Raw genomic sequence first — 21,861 nt, 5'->3', positions numbered from 1 at the left:
AAGTTACGTTTTGTTGGCCATGCCAGCTGTCATCGTCCTTCGGGGACCGAGCAGGTTTTTACATCCCTAGGGCCGCAAAATCAGCTGCCCGCTTACTTTCTCAAAACATTAATGCAATACACAATCAGTATCCATAGCATTGCAATAGAATTGTATTATTGTCACCATTGCCTAGGAACTATTTTTTTTGCTGATTCCTCAAATTATTTCTTCACACAACCTTAAATTTGTAGTTGTGTTGACTATCAGTGTGCATTATTTATTATTGTGGTGAATAGTGGTTATAGGGTATATTGTGGTGAAAAATAGCGTTCGTACCACAGACTGAAATGGTTTTACAGCTCTCGAGAAATATCTCGAGCCGGCAAAACCTCATTTTCGGCCCTAGGTACGAAATATACTATTTCTATGTGTTGTGCACTTTCTTTGTGCTTTAATTTAAACTACCTGGAACTGTTTTCTTAGGTATGTTAATTTTGTATTTATTCCTTTTTACTCAATGTAGTCTTGAGACAATTGCTTTTTCCTACAAAAGTCCAACCCATTGATATAAACAAAATTGAGCTAGCAAAATGGTTTAAATTATAATTGTGTCAATGAAAAGGGTTAAAATATGACTTTAAATCTTCGTTTGGAATTGGTTTTTGCAGGTACACAAATACTATAAAAATACCGGTATGGATCATAAACATAAACAAATGACGTTTTTGGCCCGAAAGTAAACAAAACCCCTCTACTAATAGCATTAATTAACAAATGGTTTTGTTTACTATCGGGCCAAAAACGTAATTTGTTTATATTTATGATGCATACTGGGTCTTTTGTAGTATTAGTGAACAGGTATTTCTAATGAATCTACAGACAGAGTATATGTCAGAGAAAGAAAAAAAACCCAATAAATCATTTCAATAAGATAAACTTGACACTAACAAGGTTTTTCATGAATCTTACCACAGTTTAAAGTGTATGTATATCTAGAAGCAGATGACACAACTTATAACATTTACTGTATCAATATTAAATGCTCAGATCACATAAATTGCTTTTCGCTCTGAATCTAATCTTTCAGGTATATAGCCAGTACAAACGTACAAAATACAGTCAAGCCACTGCCTTATAAGCGTACAAGATGATTCCTAAACTAACGTACAAGCTAACCTCACTTGCTCCACGTACAAAAGCTACGTACAAACATGACAACTGTATAGATATTGAGAAGATAAGCATGAGCGGAATATCAAGGTTCAAGATGAGGTATTATGGGACAGTGATGGGTTTAGAACACGAATGTAATCTATAAAAAACAGAGAAAAAAACCTATTGTAAAACACAAAGCTCAAAAGTGAAATGTTGAGGTATTATAACGGAGTGTGTAGGTTTGAGGATTTGAGGTACTACAGGAGGATGCAATACTGATTTAAAGAATATAAAGCAATTTTAAACTGACATAAGATAAAATTAACAATGCCACTACTTTTCTTGAAATGAAACCACCATTGAGTTATCCTAACATATGAGATAAGTGGATCAACAGCTTATTTTGGGTGGACTCGGAAACCTGGTATTTTTGTAAGCATATTACCATTGATAATTACAGGATTTAAATCCTCTTCTTTAAGACTTCAGTCTCACAATCTGACTCCAGATATATTCTTGTACATAAATAAATAGTAAAACAAACATCGATGATGAATACAGCAGAGTGATAAGGAAAAGAAGAAAAATTTGGGAATATATTTTTTTTACTTCCTCTGGATAGTTTAACCCATATTTTACTGGCACTGGTGGATATGAGTGTTAAGAACGGTGAAGTATTGTTTAGTAAATATTTAATGCCTCATGTTGAATTAATATGGTGTATATTGTTTAGTTAATAATTTGAAGTTAGGTATAAAAGAACTGGTTTTTTCATGACCAAACCTGGCATTCAATTTAATACTGTAAACACTTTTACATTTAACCAAAAAAATAATCCGGACATAGAACATTAAAACATTGATCTCTGTTTTACTTTAGTTTTGTCAATCAAGTAAAAAAAAGATACAATAATTTTATACTTACCTACAATAAACATCAACCAGTTTTAACTAACCTTATTAAGTTTTCCACACTACATTATTGTATACATAACATGTTTGAAAAAATACAACCCTTTTGTAATTCCATTCTTGGAAGACCTTCTAAACAATATCTGCTAACCTTACCTTAGAATATGTTTCAAGAAAAGATTAACGTTACATCAAGTTTTGGACAATTGGGATTATAGGAATAAATGGAATGCAATGGTTTAAAGAGAACAAAATATTATTTCGTATGAGAAATAGTACCAACAAGTGATCAACAAACTAGAGAAAATGTAAACACCCAGTTCTCATCAAAAATATGCCTGAATTTTGTGTGTTGTAAAATAAAAATCCAATGCTGGGTGAGTTTTGTTAGACACCCTGTGAAAAAGTTGGTTTTTAATCCATATATTCTTCTACATACTGGTACCTTGTTTGCCTACCCAATTTTGTAAACATCCAACTTAAACAACAATTTACTTTCAAGAACTCTCTAAAACCTTGAAATCTTCGTTAAAATCAAATTCCTGTACGGTACTTGAAAGTAAATTTTACAATCTTTCAGGCTGATGTGTACGCTTGTTAAATTTTGACAAAAAGTAATTTTCAGTATCAACGAACATAGGCTAAAGTGTTTAAAAAACATACATGTAACAAAAGTGAAGTAGCTCGGCAATTATATTGAATTTATAGGAGTTTCCAATAATTGAGTAAAGGCCAACTTTCACCAAATTAAATGACAGTAAAACTTGAAATGTGAGATGGTATTATATCTTCAGTAGGTACAAGGTAACTAAATAAAATTACTTGTGGTTGTGGATGAAGTTATTAATTTATTTGAAATGCAAGATCCCTAAGATTACTGATTTACCTTGAGGGATAGCCAATATATAATACTTTTTATAAGGCTTTTTTTGAGAGGATAGCAGGCTTACCTGAATGGGAAAGAGTCCAAACTCGCACAGGAAACACAAAACAAAACTTTACACTATATACACAAAACAGATGATTTTAGGATTAGTTTTGTGTATATAGTGTAAATTTTGGTTTTGTGTTTTCTGTGCCAGTTTGGACTCTTTCCCATTCAGGTAAGCCTGCTATCCTCTCAAAAAATCCTAAAAAATCTAGGCCCTTGTGCTCTATGCTACACCCTTATACTTTTTATAAGGTGTATTATTTTTTACATAAAATTTATAGTTAATTTAGGTTAAAAACAAAACAAATATATATTTTTTAGTCAAATGATCTTCAAGGCAGTAACCACCTAAAGCATTGCATCATTAATTGATTAATGACAGACGGCATCTGTGTCCAGAAATGGTTTTGCTTGGAATCAAACAAGCAAGCGGCCTTCATATTTGAAGGCGAGCACTATAACCACTTGGTTATAAAACTTAAGTCATTCAAGAAAGAAAACTTAAGTCACAAATATCCAACCTTCATAAAAAAAGATAAAAACAATTTTTAAAAGGTAAATTAAAATAAGTAAAAGAAAATAAGGTAAACAAATCAACAAGAGAAACAATAATCAAATTTGTTTATTATCTATATATAATTACTACTAAAGAAAATTTACAATAAATAAATGAAAACACAAGGGAAGAGACAAATTCATTAGAAAATTGCTTTACAAAGAGTATAAGAGTGAAAAAATCAATACAATAACAAAGAACTGAAAAGTGACAAAATAAGACTCAACAGAATAAAACCTGGAGATCGAGACTTTATACAGATGAAAATGAATAAAAACCATACATAAATACCACTATGTATGTAAAATAAAACTATATTAAGTATATGACGGATAAAATAGTGCTAAAATAAATGACTAGTTTATGCTCAGATTGATTATAATTTACATTTGAAAAAATGTAATTAATCTCAAAAATTATCTAAAAAATTTTAGCAACCAAAAATAAGATAGAAAAACAATGAATAAGTAGTACTTGACACCCACTATTTCTCCAATAATGGCTTGCAATTGTATTAAAATTTCTTTTTGGGTTCAATTTCATCAACCAGTGATTTTTTAGTTAGTGATTTAACTTAGTAAAACCATAATAAAGTTTATGTATATAAACTCTATCTCCTTAATATGCCTTCTTTTTAATCTTTTTTATAACAAAACCGTGATAAAAGTTAAATAAACTATATATAAGTATGAAATAATAAAAAAATTGCACACAATTAGATTTAGTGATGGTTGAATCTGAGAATTTTAAATCTCAAACTCTTATACAGGGTTTTGGAATTAAAACTATGAATATGCTGTAAAAATTGACACTGGTACTTTCATTTATTATTATGAAGCTACAATAAAACTGTAACTCGAAATTCCACAATTTCTTTGTCTTTAACATTCCTATCCAATTTAATTTTGTGTGTTGGTTGAGAATGGCCAAGAGATTTGAAGGTTAAACATAAATTTCTTTTTGAGATTTAATAAATTCAAGATCCAAGATTTAGCTTCAACACATCACCAATTGGGGTTTTCCATTTCATATTGAACTTTAAATACAAATAAATAAGATCTCTTGATATAAATTTTAAATATTCAATAAGTATAAAAAAAAACTCTTATTTGTTTAACACCAAATAAATTGTGGGTAACAATACATATAATATGTAATGTGCTCTTAATGTTCTGGGTCAGTTAAATATATTTAAAATTATATGTTATATTGCGAATTTCCCATATAGGGAATAAGCTATTTCTGTAGGTCTCATCGTTTGCGGTCGCACAGACTTCACTGTCTAAATAGTATTTTTCGATGGCACAATATTTACAGACACTATCAGTGATCGAGATAATCGGTTTGGCTCGAAAAATCAAATACTCTAACCACTATCGGTGAAATTATTTTTTCAGGAGTAAATAAATTTCTTTGAGACCCCTTACAGGAAGAGGTCCTTGGCAACCCCCGTGTCTGCTGATAAGGAAATACGACCATGTAATAACATCCCAATCATTGTTTGATAATACAAACCTCATATTAAAAAAAAATTGAATAAAATTTAAAGTGTTGGGTATGATTTTAAAGAAATTATCGACTAACTAAAACATACCTCAGCACCTTCATAAAATATATAGGCCTAACATTAATAAATTATTTATTATTTTTCTGAACGTTTCCTAGGCAGTTGCCAGTGGACAGTTAGTAGGATTTGGAATAAAAACCTTTAATGTTCAAACAAGAACTTGCAGTGTTCATTTAACTTTTTCATTTCACATCTTTAGAATATAAATGTATAATAATAAATATTTAGTAAAATATCTTATAAATTGCTATAAATGTTTGATAACTCTTATAACAGAAATATACATAAATCTACTATTTGTATAGAAACCATTAAAATTGGTCAACAGTAAAACCATTGCAAACCATTTTCAAATCCAGATAACATTTGATGGACTTAACACAAACACAGAAAAATGACTAAAAATATTATTAAACACTTAAATATAAACTACAGTGAAACGGATGGATATAAATGTAAAATGTAAACTATTAAAAAACATAACAAACAAATGCAAATTATATGTACAAATATTTTACAGAATGGACTTAACATTAAATAACATTAATAAATTACTTAAGACACGTTTAAAGCGATAACCTTAAAATTACAGCTTTGGTTGTGTTTAAAATTTTGACGATCAATATCGTAACCAAAGTTCAAAACGAACGAAAAGGCGACGGAAATCCAACTATTATTATTGCTTTGGTGGTGACTTACGAAGATGACACAAGACTTTGGAATAGATTTGATTCTGTCGTGTTGGCCGTAGTGAGACTCGGAGATCTGGGTTGGAGTCAGCCGACCAGCAGAGAACAAACAACTCAGACCTACAACGTCCCCACCACGGCTCAGTCTGTACAACAAACAAACAACCATTAGGACCTATTAGACAATTACACTGCTCAACCTTATTAGAAAATTAAGCCAATATGTACTTAAAGTCACTTATGTTAATCTGACATACGATGGTCGGGCATTTTCAATAAACCGGTATCGGTCTAAAGGTTTTAAAAATTTTCTTTTGGAGATTCAGCCCGTTTGGTAGTCAGGAGCGATCGCCAAGTCACCACTAGAGTATTTCCATTAGTTTTGGAAAAAATGGCAATTTTTAGAAGAAGTTTAGTAATCCAGCTTTCTCAATAATCGATAGTAATCGTAATAACCAATAGTAATAACCAGAGCATCTGCTTTAGCTTGTATCTGTGTATTAGTGTTGCCAGCTCATACATATGAGTAAGTCAATTTTGGTACTCTCTAAAATCTTAATTTTCTCATTTGCTAAAAATATTCATAACGTTAAAAGTGTAGCTTTTAAAAATTCCCTTTAAACACAGTTTCAAATTCTGTAGAAACAAATAACAACTCAAATTAGTGAAAAACAAATAATTATTTTAAAATAATTTGAAATCTACCTAGGTGTTAGATACTGCTAGATGTGGTTGCAGTTATACTTCTTTCAAAATATTTAGGCAGTTTGAGGGGAAGTTCCCCCCCCCCCCCTACTTTGGTGGGGCTCAGCCTCCACAATCCTTTCAAATGCCCCATCAACAATACCAGCCTCAATCCTAGGATCCGCTTGCGCATGCGCAGCGAGCAGGTGAGTCAGTTAATCGTAGTAAGCACGCTGTCTTGTCCCGGGGTTGGTGCCGACATGGTTCGATAGCTACGTGGGATATGGGGGAAGTCCCCCCGAGGTATTGTGTTGTAGAGTAGTAGTAGATAATTAATTAATATCTAATTTCAGATCATGTAGTCAAAATTCCCTATGTAATTTATTCGGTAATTTATTATTGGTTATTTATTCAAATGTTAGTTCACGTTGTGTCCGGTTGACCTATATATTAAATGTTCCATAAGTTGAACGATTAGGATATTTCTGTAATAAAAATGCTTTAATTAATCAAACAACCATCAAAGCTGGCTCTTGGGGCCTGTGAATTGCGGTAAATTGTCTCCTCTGTTTAAAATAATGTGTCCAGTTCTCGTTTCCAACATGAACGATTTGGTTAGGATCATAAATCACATGACCAAATCACCTATGTGTGCATCACAGTATGCCACACTTTTTTTGTATTTAATGTATGCTGCTTAATCAGCTGTTGAGCTATTATTTTAGAAGTAAGGGCCAAGCGGAGGGGATAGATTTCTTACCCTTAAACCGCCTAAAAATTTTGAACTAAATATAATGAATTGTTACTGCTTGTTGTCATCTTATGATCTTATCTTTACAGTGATAACTAACATGAATGTACAAGATGCACTTACCGTTAATATTGTGTCAGCAGAGATTGCAGCATTTGGTATCACCTCCCATGTGAGAATGCAGGTGACACATCCCGATGGAAGCTGCAACCTGAATCATAAATCAACAAAAGTTAAATAAACCGACTGCTACACAACACATGAAACTGGTATTTTACTAGGGAAATAGCATAAAGATGAAATGTTCTCCTTTAGTAGATTTTTTGTCATCCCTATCAGCTGAAGCCAATTATATTGTTAGTTCTCAGAACAAATCATGAAATCAACCCCAAAATAATAGAAACAAAATTTTGTCGACACTAGCTATCAGTGTCACCAACATGAACTACACACAAAAAACAGCTTCTAATTTTACAATGGGATGAGAAGCCTACTTGTGTTGGTTAGTCTATGGTAGAAGGCTGCAGAGAAGCAAGAATAGGTTTGATGTATATGTTGGAGTATCAATTGTATTCAAATGTGTAGAACATGTGTTAATAGAAGTATTTGGTTTGGTCAATTTTTTGGTAACCAAATTATAGTTCGGCTGCTTAGAAAGCGACCTCCTCTGGCATTGGTTAGCATTAGCGCACAGGTCGCATTCTAAGCAGCCGAACTATAGTAGATTAGACATTGTAAATTAACAAGACATCAATTGATGTAAGTAACTGATGTAAAATTTTTTTAATAAATTATTTTATTTTATAGCATTCTAATACTATTTTGTGCGGCGAAATATCAAGTAAATTGTCAAGTGAATTTTTAATTTCTCTCGATTCTCTGGAATGTTTATTATTTGGGTTAGTTGTATATCCGCTACCTCTCTTATTGTATTCCTAAACATTTTTTCCCCAAACAGACTAACCTTTGCGACATTTATGAACTCAACCTCTAGAACTGAAGTCAATGACACGTACCGCGACTGCCGCAGAGCCGAGGTTCTGGTTGATGTCCTTGCGTACACGGCCGCGGCTCCACACGCACAGCTTGCGCTGCAGACTGAGGTATCGGCCGATGAGAGCGTTACGCTTGGACTGGTGTTTCCTCACCTCTGCAGCATCACGCTCTACAGGGCTGGGCGGCAGTTTGGGCGACACCGGCGGCTCTCCTACAAACATGGTGACACATTAATTTACACACTACACAATCTGTAACCAAGTTCCTGATAAATATCACGTTTTGATTCACACTGTTTAAAATAAACTTATGCCTTGTAATCAATCAAAAACATCCTACTGAAAGGAAGTTTGTAGCAGATGTATTGAGGCTATCCAGTGATAAAGGTGTTGTGAGCCATAGATCAGGTCCAGTACAATAACTCCATAGCTGAACCATAGATAAAACTTTGGTAGCGTTCTCATTCTTATGGAACAGCTGACGATAGTTTGTTAGTTCTGTCTGGTACACTGTAGAGGTCCTTTTTTGTTTACAATTTCTTTCTTGATATTTCAGTCATTAAAAACCTCGTTTAACCAAATAAAACGATCTAATCATACTTAATAACTGATCCTCTAGTTATATAACCAAGCAATAACGCACAAATCATTAACACTTATACTGAAACCCCGGTCTGACAGGCCCATGGGAATTTTTACAAACACATGTTGGCAACACTGTTAACTAGGGGGATTCCATTCCCCCAATACCTCCCCCCTTTTCCTCCCCTACCTGTTGATATATTGTTTGTTTTGTTTGCGTGGGTGCCGTGACCTTGACAGGTTGTCTGTTCATATCATGCCTGTCTCAAAAGTCCAGCGTTAGTGAATTTCAAAGCAGGGTCTCACAGACCCAGGCTTTCGGATTCTGTGTTTCTAAGCGGGGTCCATTATTTTCAAATGGGATCTCACAGACCGAGGGTTTCGGTGAGCGTCAGGCTGGGTAGGGTTTCGGTATAAGTGTTAAATTAACCCTAAAATAATAGAAACAAAGTTTTGTTGACACTAGCAAACATTGTCACCGGATATGAACTAGACACGAAAAACGAGCTTCAAAATTTACAATGGGATGAGGAGTCTACTTGTGTTGGCTAGTCTATGGCTGAACTGATGTTATGCTGACTCGGTAGTTGACACTAACCTTCCTGAACCTCAGTAATCCTGTTTAGACTTTGACTCTCCCTGAGTCGTGTTTCCCCGGCCCTGCGACGGTGACGGCTGTTGAGACACTGGCGATGACCTTGGGTGGGGCCTCCCTGGCCCGGTCCAGCACCTCCTAGACCCTTACTGGCTGGCGGGAAGTTACCTGCTCCCCCTACACAACATGTTACATACATGCAATAACAACATTTTTAAACACATCTTAAAATTTAACGTTAATCAATCAATCAATCAAAATATCCTTTATTCATTTAAGTACAATTGTACAGGAATAGAGTCAGATCTTACAAAATAAAATGTTTTACATTTAAGAACTAAAAATAAGACAGAATATTTATTTTATTTGTTCTCCCAAAACTCTTCAAGAGAATAAGGGGCAATTTTAATCAAATACTGTTTCAGACAATTTTTAAACTTTTTTGTATCATTTTCAGTTAGAAGTATTTTTGGAAGATGGGACATAAATTTATTTCCTGTGAATTTTGTTTTCTTTTTATAAAATTCTAGATTGTGTCTATCAATTTGAGATTGAGAACGAGTGTTATAATTGTGACTAATTTTGTTTGATACCTGAGTTTTTGTAATATTTTTTGCATAAATAATAGTTTCCAAGATATATAGTCCATGAACAGTTAGTATTCCAAGATCGGTAAAAATATGTTTTACCGAATCTTTCCTTTTCAAATTAAACATTGCCCTAATTGCCATTTTCTGGTACGATAAAATCCGTTTTAAGTTTTTTGATGTAGTTGCTCCATATATACTGATTCCATAAGCTAAATTAGAATGAACTAAGGCATAATATATTGATATTAATGTTTTTAAGCTGCAAACTTTATACATTTGTCTTAAAGCAGATACTCCTGAAGACATTTTTTTTTATAACATGATCAACATGTTTGTCCCAGGTTAGATTTTAATCAATTATTAAACCAAGGAATTTTGTATGTTCTACCTGTTGTAATTTATAATCTTCTAAGATTATGTCTGGATTTAATTTGTTTTTGTATTGTTTTGTAGAAAATGATACAAAATTAGATTTTTCAGGGTTTAAAAGAAGGTTTTTGCTATCTAAGAATTTTTTTATGATGGAGAGACTGACCGATGATGCTTCAATACTTTCTTTTGAATTTCCACAAATGGTAATATTAGTATCATCAGCATACAAACAGGCCGCCCCGCCCACAGGCATCAAGTCCGGCAGACCCCTTTGCAAGGCTTGCATACCAGAGAGAAGGTTTATAAGAAGACATTGTAAAGATCAATCAACTTTAAAATATTAAGAGAGTAAAGAAAATGTCAACGTAAAACCAAACTCTCACCTGACGCACTTCCCCCTGGAGGTGGAGCGCCACCTGTCCCTCCGGAACCTCCCCCACTTCCCCCCGGATCCTGGGGATCTCTCCCTCTGTGTAGGGACTTTGTACTCCCACGTTTCTTTCTCCCCTCAGAGTCTTCGTCACTGGCATCAGACGAGCTACACGACGCAGTCCGAGTCTTGCGGAACTTGTTTCTCCGTTGTTCGTAGGCTGTGAAGCGCGGCGTGCCCGTGGGCTTGGCCTGCCCCTCCTTCCCTTCCTCGGAGATCTCGCCCAGACCTATCTGAGGTGAGCTGAGTGCAGTGGGGAGAGGTGCAGGAAGTGTCTTGACTGACCTTACTGGAGCGTGTCCCGACGTGTGGAGAGGACTGGGTGCCGTGGACGCCTGTACAAAGATAATACATGAGGAGGAATAATACATGATGAGTTTTGTTTTAACAAACAACACTCTTAGAGAAATCCATTCAGTTTCAAGTACAAAGACAAATGGGGTGGGATAGATATTTTGCAGAATAACTTAAAACATTGGAGTAAAGAAAAACTTTCAACACAGAGATAAAGGAGGCTGCCAATGAGTTTAATCATTGACTTATGGATACTATTCCATCTATATAAACCATAAATGACTTTTCCTCTTTTAGTTTTGATTCTTTTAAACTCTGTGACATAAAGATACAAGACATGATAGTCTAAAGTAATACGTCTGTTCAGATTGGCTGTAAATAAAGTGACACTTAATTTCCATGTTAAAGGTGAGCCAATTGAACATAATTACTGATTTACAAGTCAATTTTTCTCCTAACATGAAAACCAGAATCTGTTAGAAAAGTTAAACGCCATTACAACTGTTGTCATACTATGAGTCAGCTGGTACCTACCTCAGTGATGATATTAACAGGTACCGCCTCCCTCCGCAGCTCCTGCACGGCCAGATGCAGTTTACCCTCACTGCGGCTGCCACGACGGCTCAAAGAGGAGTGACTTCCGCAGCTGCCTCGGTCATCTTCGTCGTCCTCCTCTTCCGCCACGATGCTGCACTTGCGCGCTCGCTCGGCCGACCTCAGCAGTCCGACGGACGTGGGCGCAGGCGCAACGACCGGCGTCGAACCTTCACACGAGTCCACCCGCACACTCGGCGCACACACACTGCAACAGGTCAGTCCAATACAGATCATCACAATGTACCAATTTACATGTCTGCGATAAGCTCTTTAAAGATAAATTTACTATTAACTATATTAATTTTTACGTTAAATTAGTAATTTCAGTATTAAAAAGGTTTAAATTCAGCAAATTTAAATGAGGTAGACCCTACCTGATTAGGACAGAGATGATGTATATCTATATTAGTAAAGTACCAGATTGCCCTCAAGTTGGGATTTTTGGGGCAGACATTTAGATTACTCATAATTTTGAATCTGAGCTTAATCATAACTAAGTCAGGACAATTAAAACTGCTAAAAGTGCATCCTTATATTCACTATTAAAGAGCAAGATAGGTTTGGCAGCAACAAAAATAAATGTCCCAAATAATTCATCGTTCAAAAGCTTTCTTTGTGTAAAGAATCAAAATTGCAAAATCTACAGACTCAAGCACACATCAAGGGTAGAACACATTTGACCATCATTCCACTCACCCCGGGCTCTTGACTTGCTTCGGCTCCTGCGACCTCAGTTTCCTCTCGGCCAGCAAGAAGTAGGTCGCCGTTATGTGGTTGTACTCATTTTTATCCAGCGCACTGCAAACAATAACAAGTAAATAGAGTTTCTATCCAAGAATTACAACGAAACGAAACGCACAATTCTTGAGCTGAATAAAAATGCAGAGTAAGTGTGAAAGGGAGTGATACGACACTTTTGTTAAAGAGAGTTGGTTCTTTAGCCAGAACAGTCTTTTTAAAAGGAAAGGGATTAGAATTTAAATTATTGACAGTAATTTATTTGAATTGTCATAAGTTAAAATACAAACAGTACCCACAACTTATTCATCCCTTTGCACTAATATAACATTTCAGTAGAGGTTTAGGGCCAAGTTTTTTTACTTTGGTAAAAGTTTTTCTGTGGGAAGTATTGTATTGAAAAAGTTATTAATTGTAATACTGCAATCCATTTTTACATAATATTGTACATGATCTTTCCCCTCATTGGAGGGGACTTGTGTACATTCACTGTGGTCACGGCAAAATTGTGAACATCTTCCGTGGTCACAGTGAAATCGGGAACGTATTCTGCAGTCATATTACATTTTATAACATCTTCAGAAGCCAAAACAAAATCGAGACTATCATTGTTGATTGATCAAGACTGTGAACATCAAAGGGGATTGTGACAAAATTGACATTTTTCTGTGATGAATCTTCACAGAAACTTGCTGCAACCGCAGAAATTGAGGCTCAGCTGAAAATTATATTCCTGGCCTGAACCGAACCCTTGGACCTATTGTTCCGGCCTGACCCAAAAATATTGGGGACCTGCAGACCCCAACATTTCAGGTTCATAATTTTATATTAAAATAAACTCACTCTAATATTTCCTCTTTGGTAGCAATCTTTCCATTGACCATCTTCTGCACTATGAGGGTATGGTCCTCATCTGACAGTTGTTGTCTGGATACTAGAGGCATGGACAAGTCTTGACCCGTATCTCCCTCTACCAGCCACGAATCACTGGCTATCTCCTCCAGAGTGGCCCTCTTCTCCGGCTGCCTCACCAACATCCGGCCTATCAGCCTGCAAGAATAATTGTGCCATTGAAATGCCATTGGTGTGAACACTTAATTATGATCAATTCCAGAACAATAGGAATGATAATTAAATTAAAGCTATTTGAATGAGCTGCAGTATTAGCAAAAGGGCTAGTCACAGGTATTTCATTGCAAGAGTAAAAGAGTTCACAGAAGGTGCAAGAAATTAAGTAGGCCTAGTGCAACCTTAATATCAGAGTTTTTAAGATCATATACTTTGTTTAAAGAGGTAATATTCACACTGGTCCTGCTGAATTTGTTTTTCAGTAACACTCAAAAACCCATCAGCATGCCAATTCAATTTTGTTTATCAGTCAATGCCAATTCAAAATCCCTGCAATCCAGGTTTATAGACAAATGTTAGTAAGCTTTGGTATCTTTTCTGACAACTGCCGGGAAAAGGGCTAAACAAAGCCCTTACACTTGGATAATGTAGGGTCTATTTTAAGGTTGAAAGCCCATTTTTTGGACTAAAATCTCTTTTATATGAAGACATAACCCATATGAGCGCTGGCAAGGTTTACCTGCGGCAGCCTTCAGAGACGTGACTTGGCACAGTGTACTTGCAGTCCATGATCATAGTGAGGGTCTCGCTGTCATTAGCCTCTTGGAAGGGAGCCTGGCCACACACCAACATGTACAGTATGACTCCCAGCGACCAGACGTCTGAAACAAATCATATGGTACCTGTTACCAACCATATGTAAATACAATATATCCATGGCCAAGTAGATGTATTGAGAGTCCTTGATTTAAAAGAAATCCTTTTATGACTTACAGAAACATCAGAAGTAACTGTGTGTGTTGTTGTTAAGCCTACTTGGTACAACAAGTTTGAAAAGTCCTACATCAGGTCAAAATATCAGAGACATGTTTTGTGTTCTTTTAGTGCATCTATTAGCCCCTAGACCTTAACCTTTTTAGGTAACTAAGCTTAACTCTATTAATAATTTGATATAAATAAGCAATTGTCAAGTTTAAAAAAATTTTTCTTTTAAAGGCTCTATTAGATAATATCAACTAAATAAGCAGAGTTTTAAAAAGGTATATTACTGCTATTGTGCCTGATGAGAATTGACTGAGCATAAACAGATAATCACACTTGAATCAACACTCACTGCTTTAGAATGTACGGGACTGTTAAAAATGTATGACATTGTTTACTAATACTAGGTTGATAATCTTTATGTTAATGATGCCATTCAAAGTGTGTAAGCAGAAGTAAATATGAATAATTATAGAGTTAGTAGGTAATATTTAACCCGTTTCGATAAAACTTAGTTTTAATGATAAATTTGATTTTTATTTCACCGTCACTGTATAAATGTTGCGGCAAACCAAACAAATCTTGAAGACGGAAATTTTACATGACGCATGACTGTACTAAAGTATTAGATGCACAAACAAACATTCCAAAAGATATTACACATGCGTACTTAGGCATTATCAAAATGCCACAACTAAGTACAAGACATTATAGGTCTTTCATTATATGGGGCAACTTCCATTCAAAATTTGAACAAAATACTAAAAATTCAGGAACAATCAATTCAGATTATATTAAAATTAAATTATAATGAATCGGTAAAACTCTTTTTTTCTAAAATTGGTATCATGACTGTATATGCAATGTACATTTATGAAACTATAATTTCTGTGAAAAACCGTCAGGACCAACTTCATTTTGTTGGAGATACTCATAATTATAATACAAGATTCAGGAATAGAATTGGCATTGACAAACATAAACTTGGATTTTATGAAAAAAAGCCAATGTATATGGGGTCAAAATTTTATAATATGTTACCAAAAGCCATTAAATCTGAGAAAAATATTAATAAATTCAAAAATCAACTAAAAAAATATCTTATTGATTTAACATTATATTCTTTCTCCGAATTCCCATGTAAAAATGATGTGTAAAGAAAGTTTTTAGTTCTGTTTTTCTTTTCATGCATATAACTATATATTTTGTTTTGACAGCCTTAGTATTAACCAATCTTAGTTATAATGTATCTTAGTATTCATTAATATTGACACCATTCTATGTACAGAGTACTAATATTGAATAAAGATTTTATTGATTGATTGATTGATTGAGACATGGTATTCAATTTAAATGAGTTACAACTAACCGACTGCGGGAGCGTCGTAAGAATCTCCGAGGAGAATCTCCGGCGCTGAATAAGCAAGAGATCCACAAGAAGTCTCCAGCTTCTGGCCAGGACAGAATCTATTGCTGAAACTGGACAACACGAGGATTTAGGAAAATAATTCAACCTCCAGTTACACTAGCAATAATAGGTAAAATGGACCTTATTTTTTTGTTATTTAGATTGGGTATAGAGTTGCAATATTATTTTAATGTGGATGGTTAATTATTCTAGTTATTGGGAATTGTTCGAATTTATCCAAACAAATTAATTTTTTGTTTGGGACCTTAATGACAACACCGACTCTCTGTATTTTATTTAGAGGTGCCAGACTATTTTAGATATTCTGTTTCCTTTTTAAAAGATGTTTATAAACGGTGGAATCTTCCGTGGTAAAGGAATTCATACTAAATCATACAGTGCCTATATAAAAAATGCCAACAAAGGCAGACTCACCAATGAAAAACTATTACCCCATAGTAAAACTATTGCAAAACTATAGTAGCACTTTGCAAACCCCAGATTTGGAAATGTAGGTACGGTATTTTTGTTATGAAAACATCATAAAGAAATGATAATTTTCAAATTTTCTATGCTACTTATGACCATGTTCATATATACATATAGGTTGTTTAAACCAACGTCAATAATATAAGTTACGCACCTCAGGTCATGGTCAATCCACCACCTTTTATTATACTACTAGTTTCAGAGCGATATAGCTCCATCCTCAACTCCCGAGAACTCAGTTTGGTGTCTTTCCTTAATCGTTTTAGTCGGGTATGCAATCAGGTTATCAATTAGTTTTACTGTTTAAATGAGTTTTTTAACGTGCTTCAATAATTCTCTTGACCATACGAGCTTATGACGAATTGATCATCTTCTGAAATTTTATAGTGAAGCTATAACTAAAAAGGCCAAAAACAAATTGTCAATCACAGCACATCAGTTCTTCCATCAGGAGACTTGAGTATCAAGTAATAATTGTGGATTGACAATAACGTATGGTGCTTAACCTGTATTATAGACACTACAGCCGTAAATAGTAAATTTGTAATCATAAATTTTCCAGTGAGGGAACATTTACACACATCTCTTGAAAACCAAGGGTCACCGATAGGACTTGTTGCAAATGCAGAGTTGTAACATCATTCCCATGCGTCCCCACTCCACTACACCAATACTTATAACAAACATAAAGTCTAGAATTATCTTCAAACTCACCCAAAGTCTGTCAGTTTGACAACTCCGACCCTCTCGAAGAACACCACATTCTCCGGTTTCAAGTCCCGATGTACGACGTGCAGCTTGTGGCAGTAGGAGATGGCACGCACTATCTGACGGAAGTACTCACGCGCCACTCCCTCGCTCAGTCCCGCCTCGTGTCGCATGATGTAGTCGTACAAGTCGCCTCCGTCGCCCAGCTCCAGTATGAGGTATAGCTTGGTCTGTGTGTCTATCACCTCGTAAAGCCGCACAACGTTCGGGTGTTGCACCAGCTTCATACATCGCACCTGTAGGTAGTATGATGGTGAGTATAACACATTAACATGAAGATTCAAAAAGCTAAGACTAAACTAACCCCTGTAATAGTAGGAGGCAAATATTGTGGAGAGGAAGTGTTTGGCAATGTTGTGTGCGTTGGTTGAAAGTGTTGTTAACACTACAAGATCGCGCCACTCAGCCTACACTCATCTCCATTCATACTTGGCTTAAAATACCTACTATGTATGGTCGCCACTTCATCGAACAGTATTAACAGTATAGTAACTCGTTTTGTTGACCTACAGAAGGCTGTGGCTTTAAGTAGTCGCTGTAATTATAAATATATATTCATATTGAACAGAGGGTGGTTTTGGCCTCTGGGGACATCAAAACAAAAAAAGTAAATTGGACAAGCAAGTCTTACCATTAGACTTGCATATACAGCTTATTTCCTATATGGGAAATTCGCTTAAAACCCCGATGGAGTCAAAATTAGCTTTGGGAAGAGTTAAAATGGTGGGTAGTTCAATAGTTTTGTTAACAAATAAGTGAAGCCATCCATACTATAAAAACTCATCGGGGAAATCAATGTGACAGTGGTGAAATATCGTATGAGATTAAGCATTGTATACACCAGCTGTCTAAACATGTAGGTACAGTCATTGAAATAAGAAATACGTGCATATTTGTTGTTTTTTCTTCAATCACTTTACACTGTTATATAGCTTTTATTCTTAGCTTATACTCCATTGCAGTTAGTAATGTAAATATCAGTTTTATTATTTATTTTTAGTGTTTTAAACGACAAGATCTGTCCTAACAACTGGTTAATGATCGCCTACTGGTAATGGTATTGGTATTAATTTGACATGGCTGCAGGGTTAACTCTTAACTTTATTTAGTACGATTCAAAACCTGTCTCTATTTAATCGGATAAAAGACACTACTTTTACTTTTGTGTTTGTGTTACAGATTAGATCTAGATCTAGTATTCATTGCCTACAATGAAATAAATCTTAAATACACATTAATAAAAACATTACTTAAAACAAATTTCTAGTTTTAAAATGTATTTTAGAATAATGATTTTTTTACTGTCAGACTTATTAAAATGTGTACCCAAATTTTTCAAATAATATTTGTTGGGTTGAAAAGCAAAGAGTTTCTCTAAACAAGCCTGGTCATTTAATTGTGTTTCTACATCAAAGTGGGGCATTCTAATTTCATTATAGAGTATGCATTCATTGATAATTTTATCTTGAAAACCTGACACTGTACAATTAAGTTCAAAAAGTATGGTGGATGATACATATAACTTTGTCTACAATGTTATAAAAGTATTTGCATTGAAGAAATTAAATTGTTAAATCACCCAAAAACTATTTCATAAATTCAAGTGACAAAATGTCGACTAAATTAGTAGCTTTTAACATTAACCATCATTAAGCGCCTCTTGTCTTGTGTTTAGTTCTATTCCTGCAAACCACACCCTAATATAGTTGCTGTAACTATTTGTTATCCAATTCAACTATACTATAAATTTAATATAGTAGGCCTGTTATTACAGTATTTAAAACCATTAGGGTTATTTTATCACTGCAGAGGAGGACGTAGCATAGCCTTTGTTTAAGCTTATTGCAAAACCGACTGTTAAGTTAACCATACTCCAGCTGACTTTACAGGTCACTTTCGGTAAACGACTTTCTAGTCTAAAAAGAAAGAAGCTGCTTACTGTGATTGTGATGTAGTGTGGCGAAAAACTTATTCAGAACACAATTTTTGTATTTACACCAATGAAATCATCAATTGGACACAAAATAATTTTTGATTCTACATTATCAGAATATTTATACACCACTGATAGTGTACATATTTACACCTAATCTTTTACAAAACCTTTATCGATGTATTGAATGTACAATTAAAAGATTGATTTTGTGAAAATAAACTAGTTGTCACCTCTTGGAACAGATGATCTCTGGAGACGTCGTCCAGCTTGGTCTTATCGATGACCTTGACCGCAACCTTCTCGCCAGTGAAGACGTGACGCGCCAGCTTGACCACAGCAAAGTGTCCACTGCCCAGCGTCGCCTCCAGGTCGTACAGTCCTGCGATCTTGCCATCGTACGACGCCGCGCGACTCTTGTGCATCTCGACACTGAAACACCATTTGTTGGTCACCAACTTGTTCTCAAACATGTCAAGAAAATGTTAAAATATATCTTTTACAATTAGATATGTAAGGTACCAAATTTTAAGGGGGGTAAAAACGTACTACGAATAAATGAACACCAGAACTTACCCGATTAAAAACAAATTTTATGAAAGAAAAGTTTATAATAAATATAAATATGTGAGAGTGTTTTATTTAGTATCCAACTTTTAAAATATTGTAGTGCAAATGAATCAAAGGCTTGATTTGAGTAGGCCACAGTGGAACATCGTCCACCCTCATTGGAAATCATTATACAGTAGACCCCCTCTTATCTGGGACTCTTCGGGACTGAGTCCAAAAATTCCCCGACATTTGTTAAAACGGACCGTTTTAATGCATAATGTATACATATTTGACTTAAATTTAGGAGAGCATTGTATTTAGACACTTGATCACTGGTCTCAAATCTTTCCCACGAGAACAGTCGTTTCAGTATCCTGCCAATTTATTCCGGTTAAACCAAAGTGCTGATAAAAATTGTCATGTTTAAGAGATGTTATTTCCGCCGAGTGTAGTCCGGTTAAAAGGTGTCTGGATAAGAGGGAGTCTACTGTAATGAAATGTAAAAAAATTGCAGAGTTGTCATAGTCAGAAATGCAGCAGACTAGAGAGAGAGAGAAATTCTTTATTAATAACAAAACATTTTTGCAGCAATAAATATAAAAATAAAAACATCACAAGGAACACAGTGACCTGTGTGTGATAGAGAATAACTAAAATCCGAGACTGAAACGTCTTGAGTTCTTGTCTAGTGTGATTGTTTAATCTCACAAGCTTACAAACAATAAAAAACAAGTGTTTGGTTTGTTTCAAGGGCCTCAGCGCATTGCAATTTTCTTTTATAGCTCGAGCTTTCAGACTGATTAGCCCACTCACTTTATTCCGACTTCCTTCACGAGTATCATAAGAAAATTAGCTCAAGTTTCAATTCACCCAGATTTCTATTAAAAAATTTGAACATTAAAAGAAATAAAATAAATTACAATGTATTTTACCCAATTTTGACAAGTATAAAAAATGTATGATTAATTGCCAAACTGATCTTAATAATATAAATTGTATACATAAACAGTTACATTATATGCTCGATGTAACAATTCCAACATTCTTTATATATTTTTAAACAATGAATTGGAATGCTTATTGAGAATATGTTATACTAGCTAGTTACATTTAATGAGCAAAATATAAATATTTTAAATAATATAATTCAGTCTCTACGATGATCTGCATTTCACAACTGATATATCTTCATAAGAAGAAAACAGACATTGTTTTAAGGGAAAAAAAGAAAAGCAAGAGGGGGTATTAAAAAAAGTTTAATTAGGCCTTGATAATTAATTACAGCCAATCTGACTAAAAATAAAGTATAGAAGACGTCAAACTTTTTTTTAAGAACTCTAATTATAATCGACTTTCATTTTGGTTATAAGAAAACATAACTTAAATAGCTCAAGAATTTCTGACAATTCTATAGATCTATAGTTAATTTACAAGTACAACCTGAGAAGTTAAAAATTATGCTTTTGCTTTGAAAATCCAGCAAATTAGCCAAAGTAGAAATACATTTTACTAATAGTCTAAATCTACCTAACACATTTTAGGTGCCCAATAGATTTTAAAATTATTACTTAGTAGCACATTAACTTCATTAAACAGCATTAATTAAAGGCAATCGATAGTGAAAGACAGTACAATTTAAAAAGTGGAAGTAGTATTCCAGTGGTGAGAAGTGCAACAAGCAGCATAATAGGCAATAACCTTCCATTGGCGAAATTAGCAACCGAGACTTGCAGTCGTTAATTACTATCAGACATGGAGAAAGTAAGCGGAAGTATACAACCACTTTTCCATTGCATTGCATAGCAAACACAAATCTCTATAAGACAACTATTATTGATAATAATATAAACGTTTATCAAATATGATAGGAATGGTTTCTAAAATTTTAATAGTTGCACTTTTTATAAATATTTTAAGAATCTCATAATGGTTTTAGCAAAAAAAGTTAACTTCAAAGAGTTGTTCAACATCCTTTTAAACATCATGTGTAAGATCATTCTATCTTTAAAGGAAACAAATAATTTTGTATCCTAAATTTGAAATAAGTCTTAAGTCTGAAAAGCAATTGAGAGAAAATGTTAAAATATTAACAGCCTTGTTTGTTAATATTGTGTCAGCTAAATAGCAAAATAACTCTTTTGGCTCTTAACATATGAAAATTTATTGAAACCTCATTAATTGCATAAACAATGTAAAAATATCATTTTAACTTGGATCAGAAAACTAACTTTTTTTAAATTTGTCCACTTGCAATTTGAAAGTAAATTGAACTTTCCATAAGCGATTAGACTTAAAATTCTGAATGGTTTTCTAAAACAATTGGTCATATTGAGTCCATTATATCTTGAATTTTTTTTTTAAGAAATCTTTATTGTTTTTCCACACAACAAACAAACACAAAAATACACACATGAAAAAAAGAAAAAAACAATAACCACCTTAGGTTAAAAACCTATGTTGGT

The 21,861-nt window shown here is 34.3% G+C and overlaps 1 protein-coding gene across 2 annotated transcripts in view; it reads right to left on the bottom strand.

Moving 5' to 3' along the window:
* Positions 1–5,511: 5,511 nt before the first annotated feature.
* Positions 5,512–21,861, bottom strand: part of LOC129003986 (SNF-related serine/threonine-protein kinase-like) — a 35,162-nt gene continuing 18,812 nt past the window's right edge. Inside the window, exons 2-13 of one of the 2 annotated variants that reach the window (XR_008491665.1) lie at positions 19,081–19,279; positions 16,861–17,150; positions 15,619–15,728; positions 14,008–14,149; positions 13,263–13,469; positions 12,378–12,479; positions 11,619–11,886; positions 10,744–11,125; positions 9,402–9,575; positions 8,191–8,433; positions 7,350–7,437; positions 5,512–5,937 (exon numbers count right to left, since the gene is read on the bottom strand). Coding sequence is in view for 1 of the 2 variants with exons in the window: in XM_054432353.1 (XP_054288328.1) it covers positions 7,363–7,437; positions 8,243–8,433; positions 9,402–9,575; positions 10,744–11,125; positions 11,619–11,886; positions 12,378–12,479; positions 13,263–13,469; positions 14,008–14,149; positions 15,619–15,728; positions 16,861–17,150; positions 19,081–19,272 (2,133 nt within the window). In the remaining variant the exon portion in view is untranslated. The remainder of the gene's footprint in view (positions 5,938–7,349; positions 7,438–8,190; positions 8,434–9,401; positions 9,576–10,743; positions 11,126–11,618; positions 11,887–12,377; positions 12,480–13,262; positions 13,470–14,007; positions 14,150–15,618; positions 15,729–16,860; positions 17,151–19,080; positions 19,280–21,861) is intronic. The other variant, XM_054432353.1, reaches the window with a different exon arrangement.

This window comes from Macrosteles quadrilineatus, unplaced genomic scaffold (assembly GCF_028750875.1).
Source record: "Macrosteles quadrilineatus isolate MER2022 unplaced genomic scaffold, UCM_ALF_1.0 Scaffold_9__3_contigs__length_116548681, whole genome shotgun sequence".
NCBI lineage: Eukaryota > Metazoa > Arthropoda > Insecta > Hemiptera > Cicadellidae > Macrosteles > Macrosteles quadrilineatus.
This window is presented reverse-complemented; position numbering and strand designations above follow the sequence as displayed.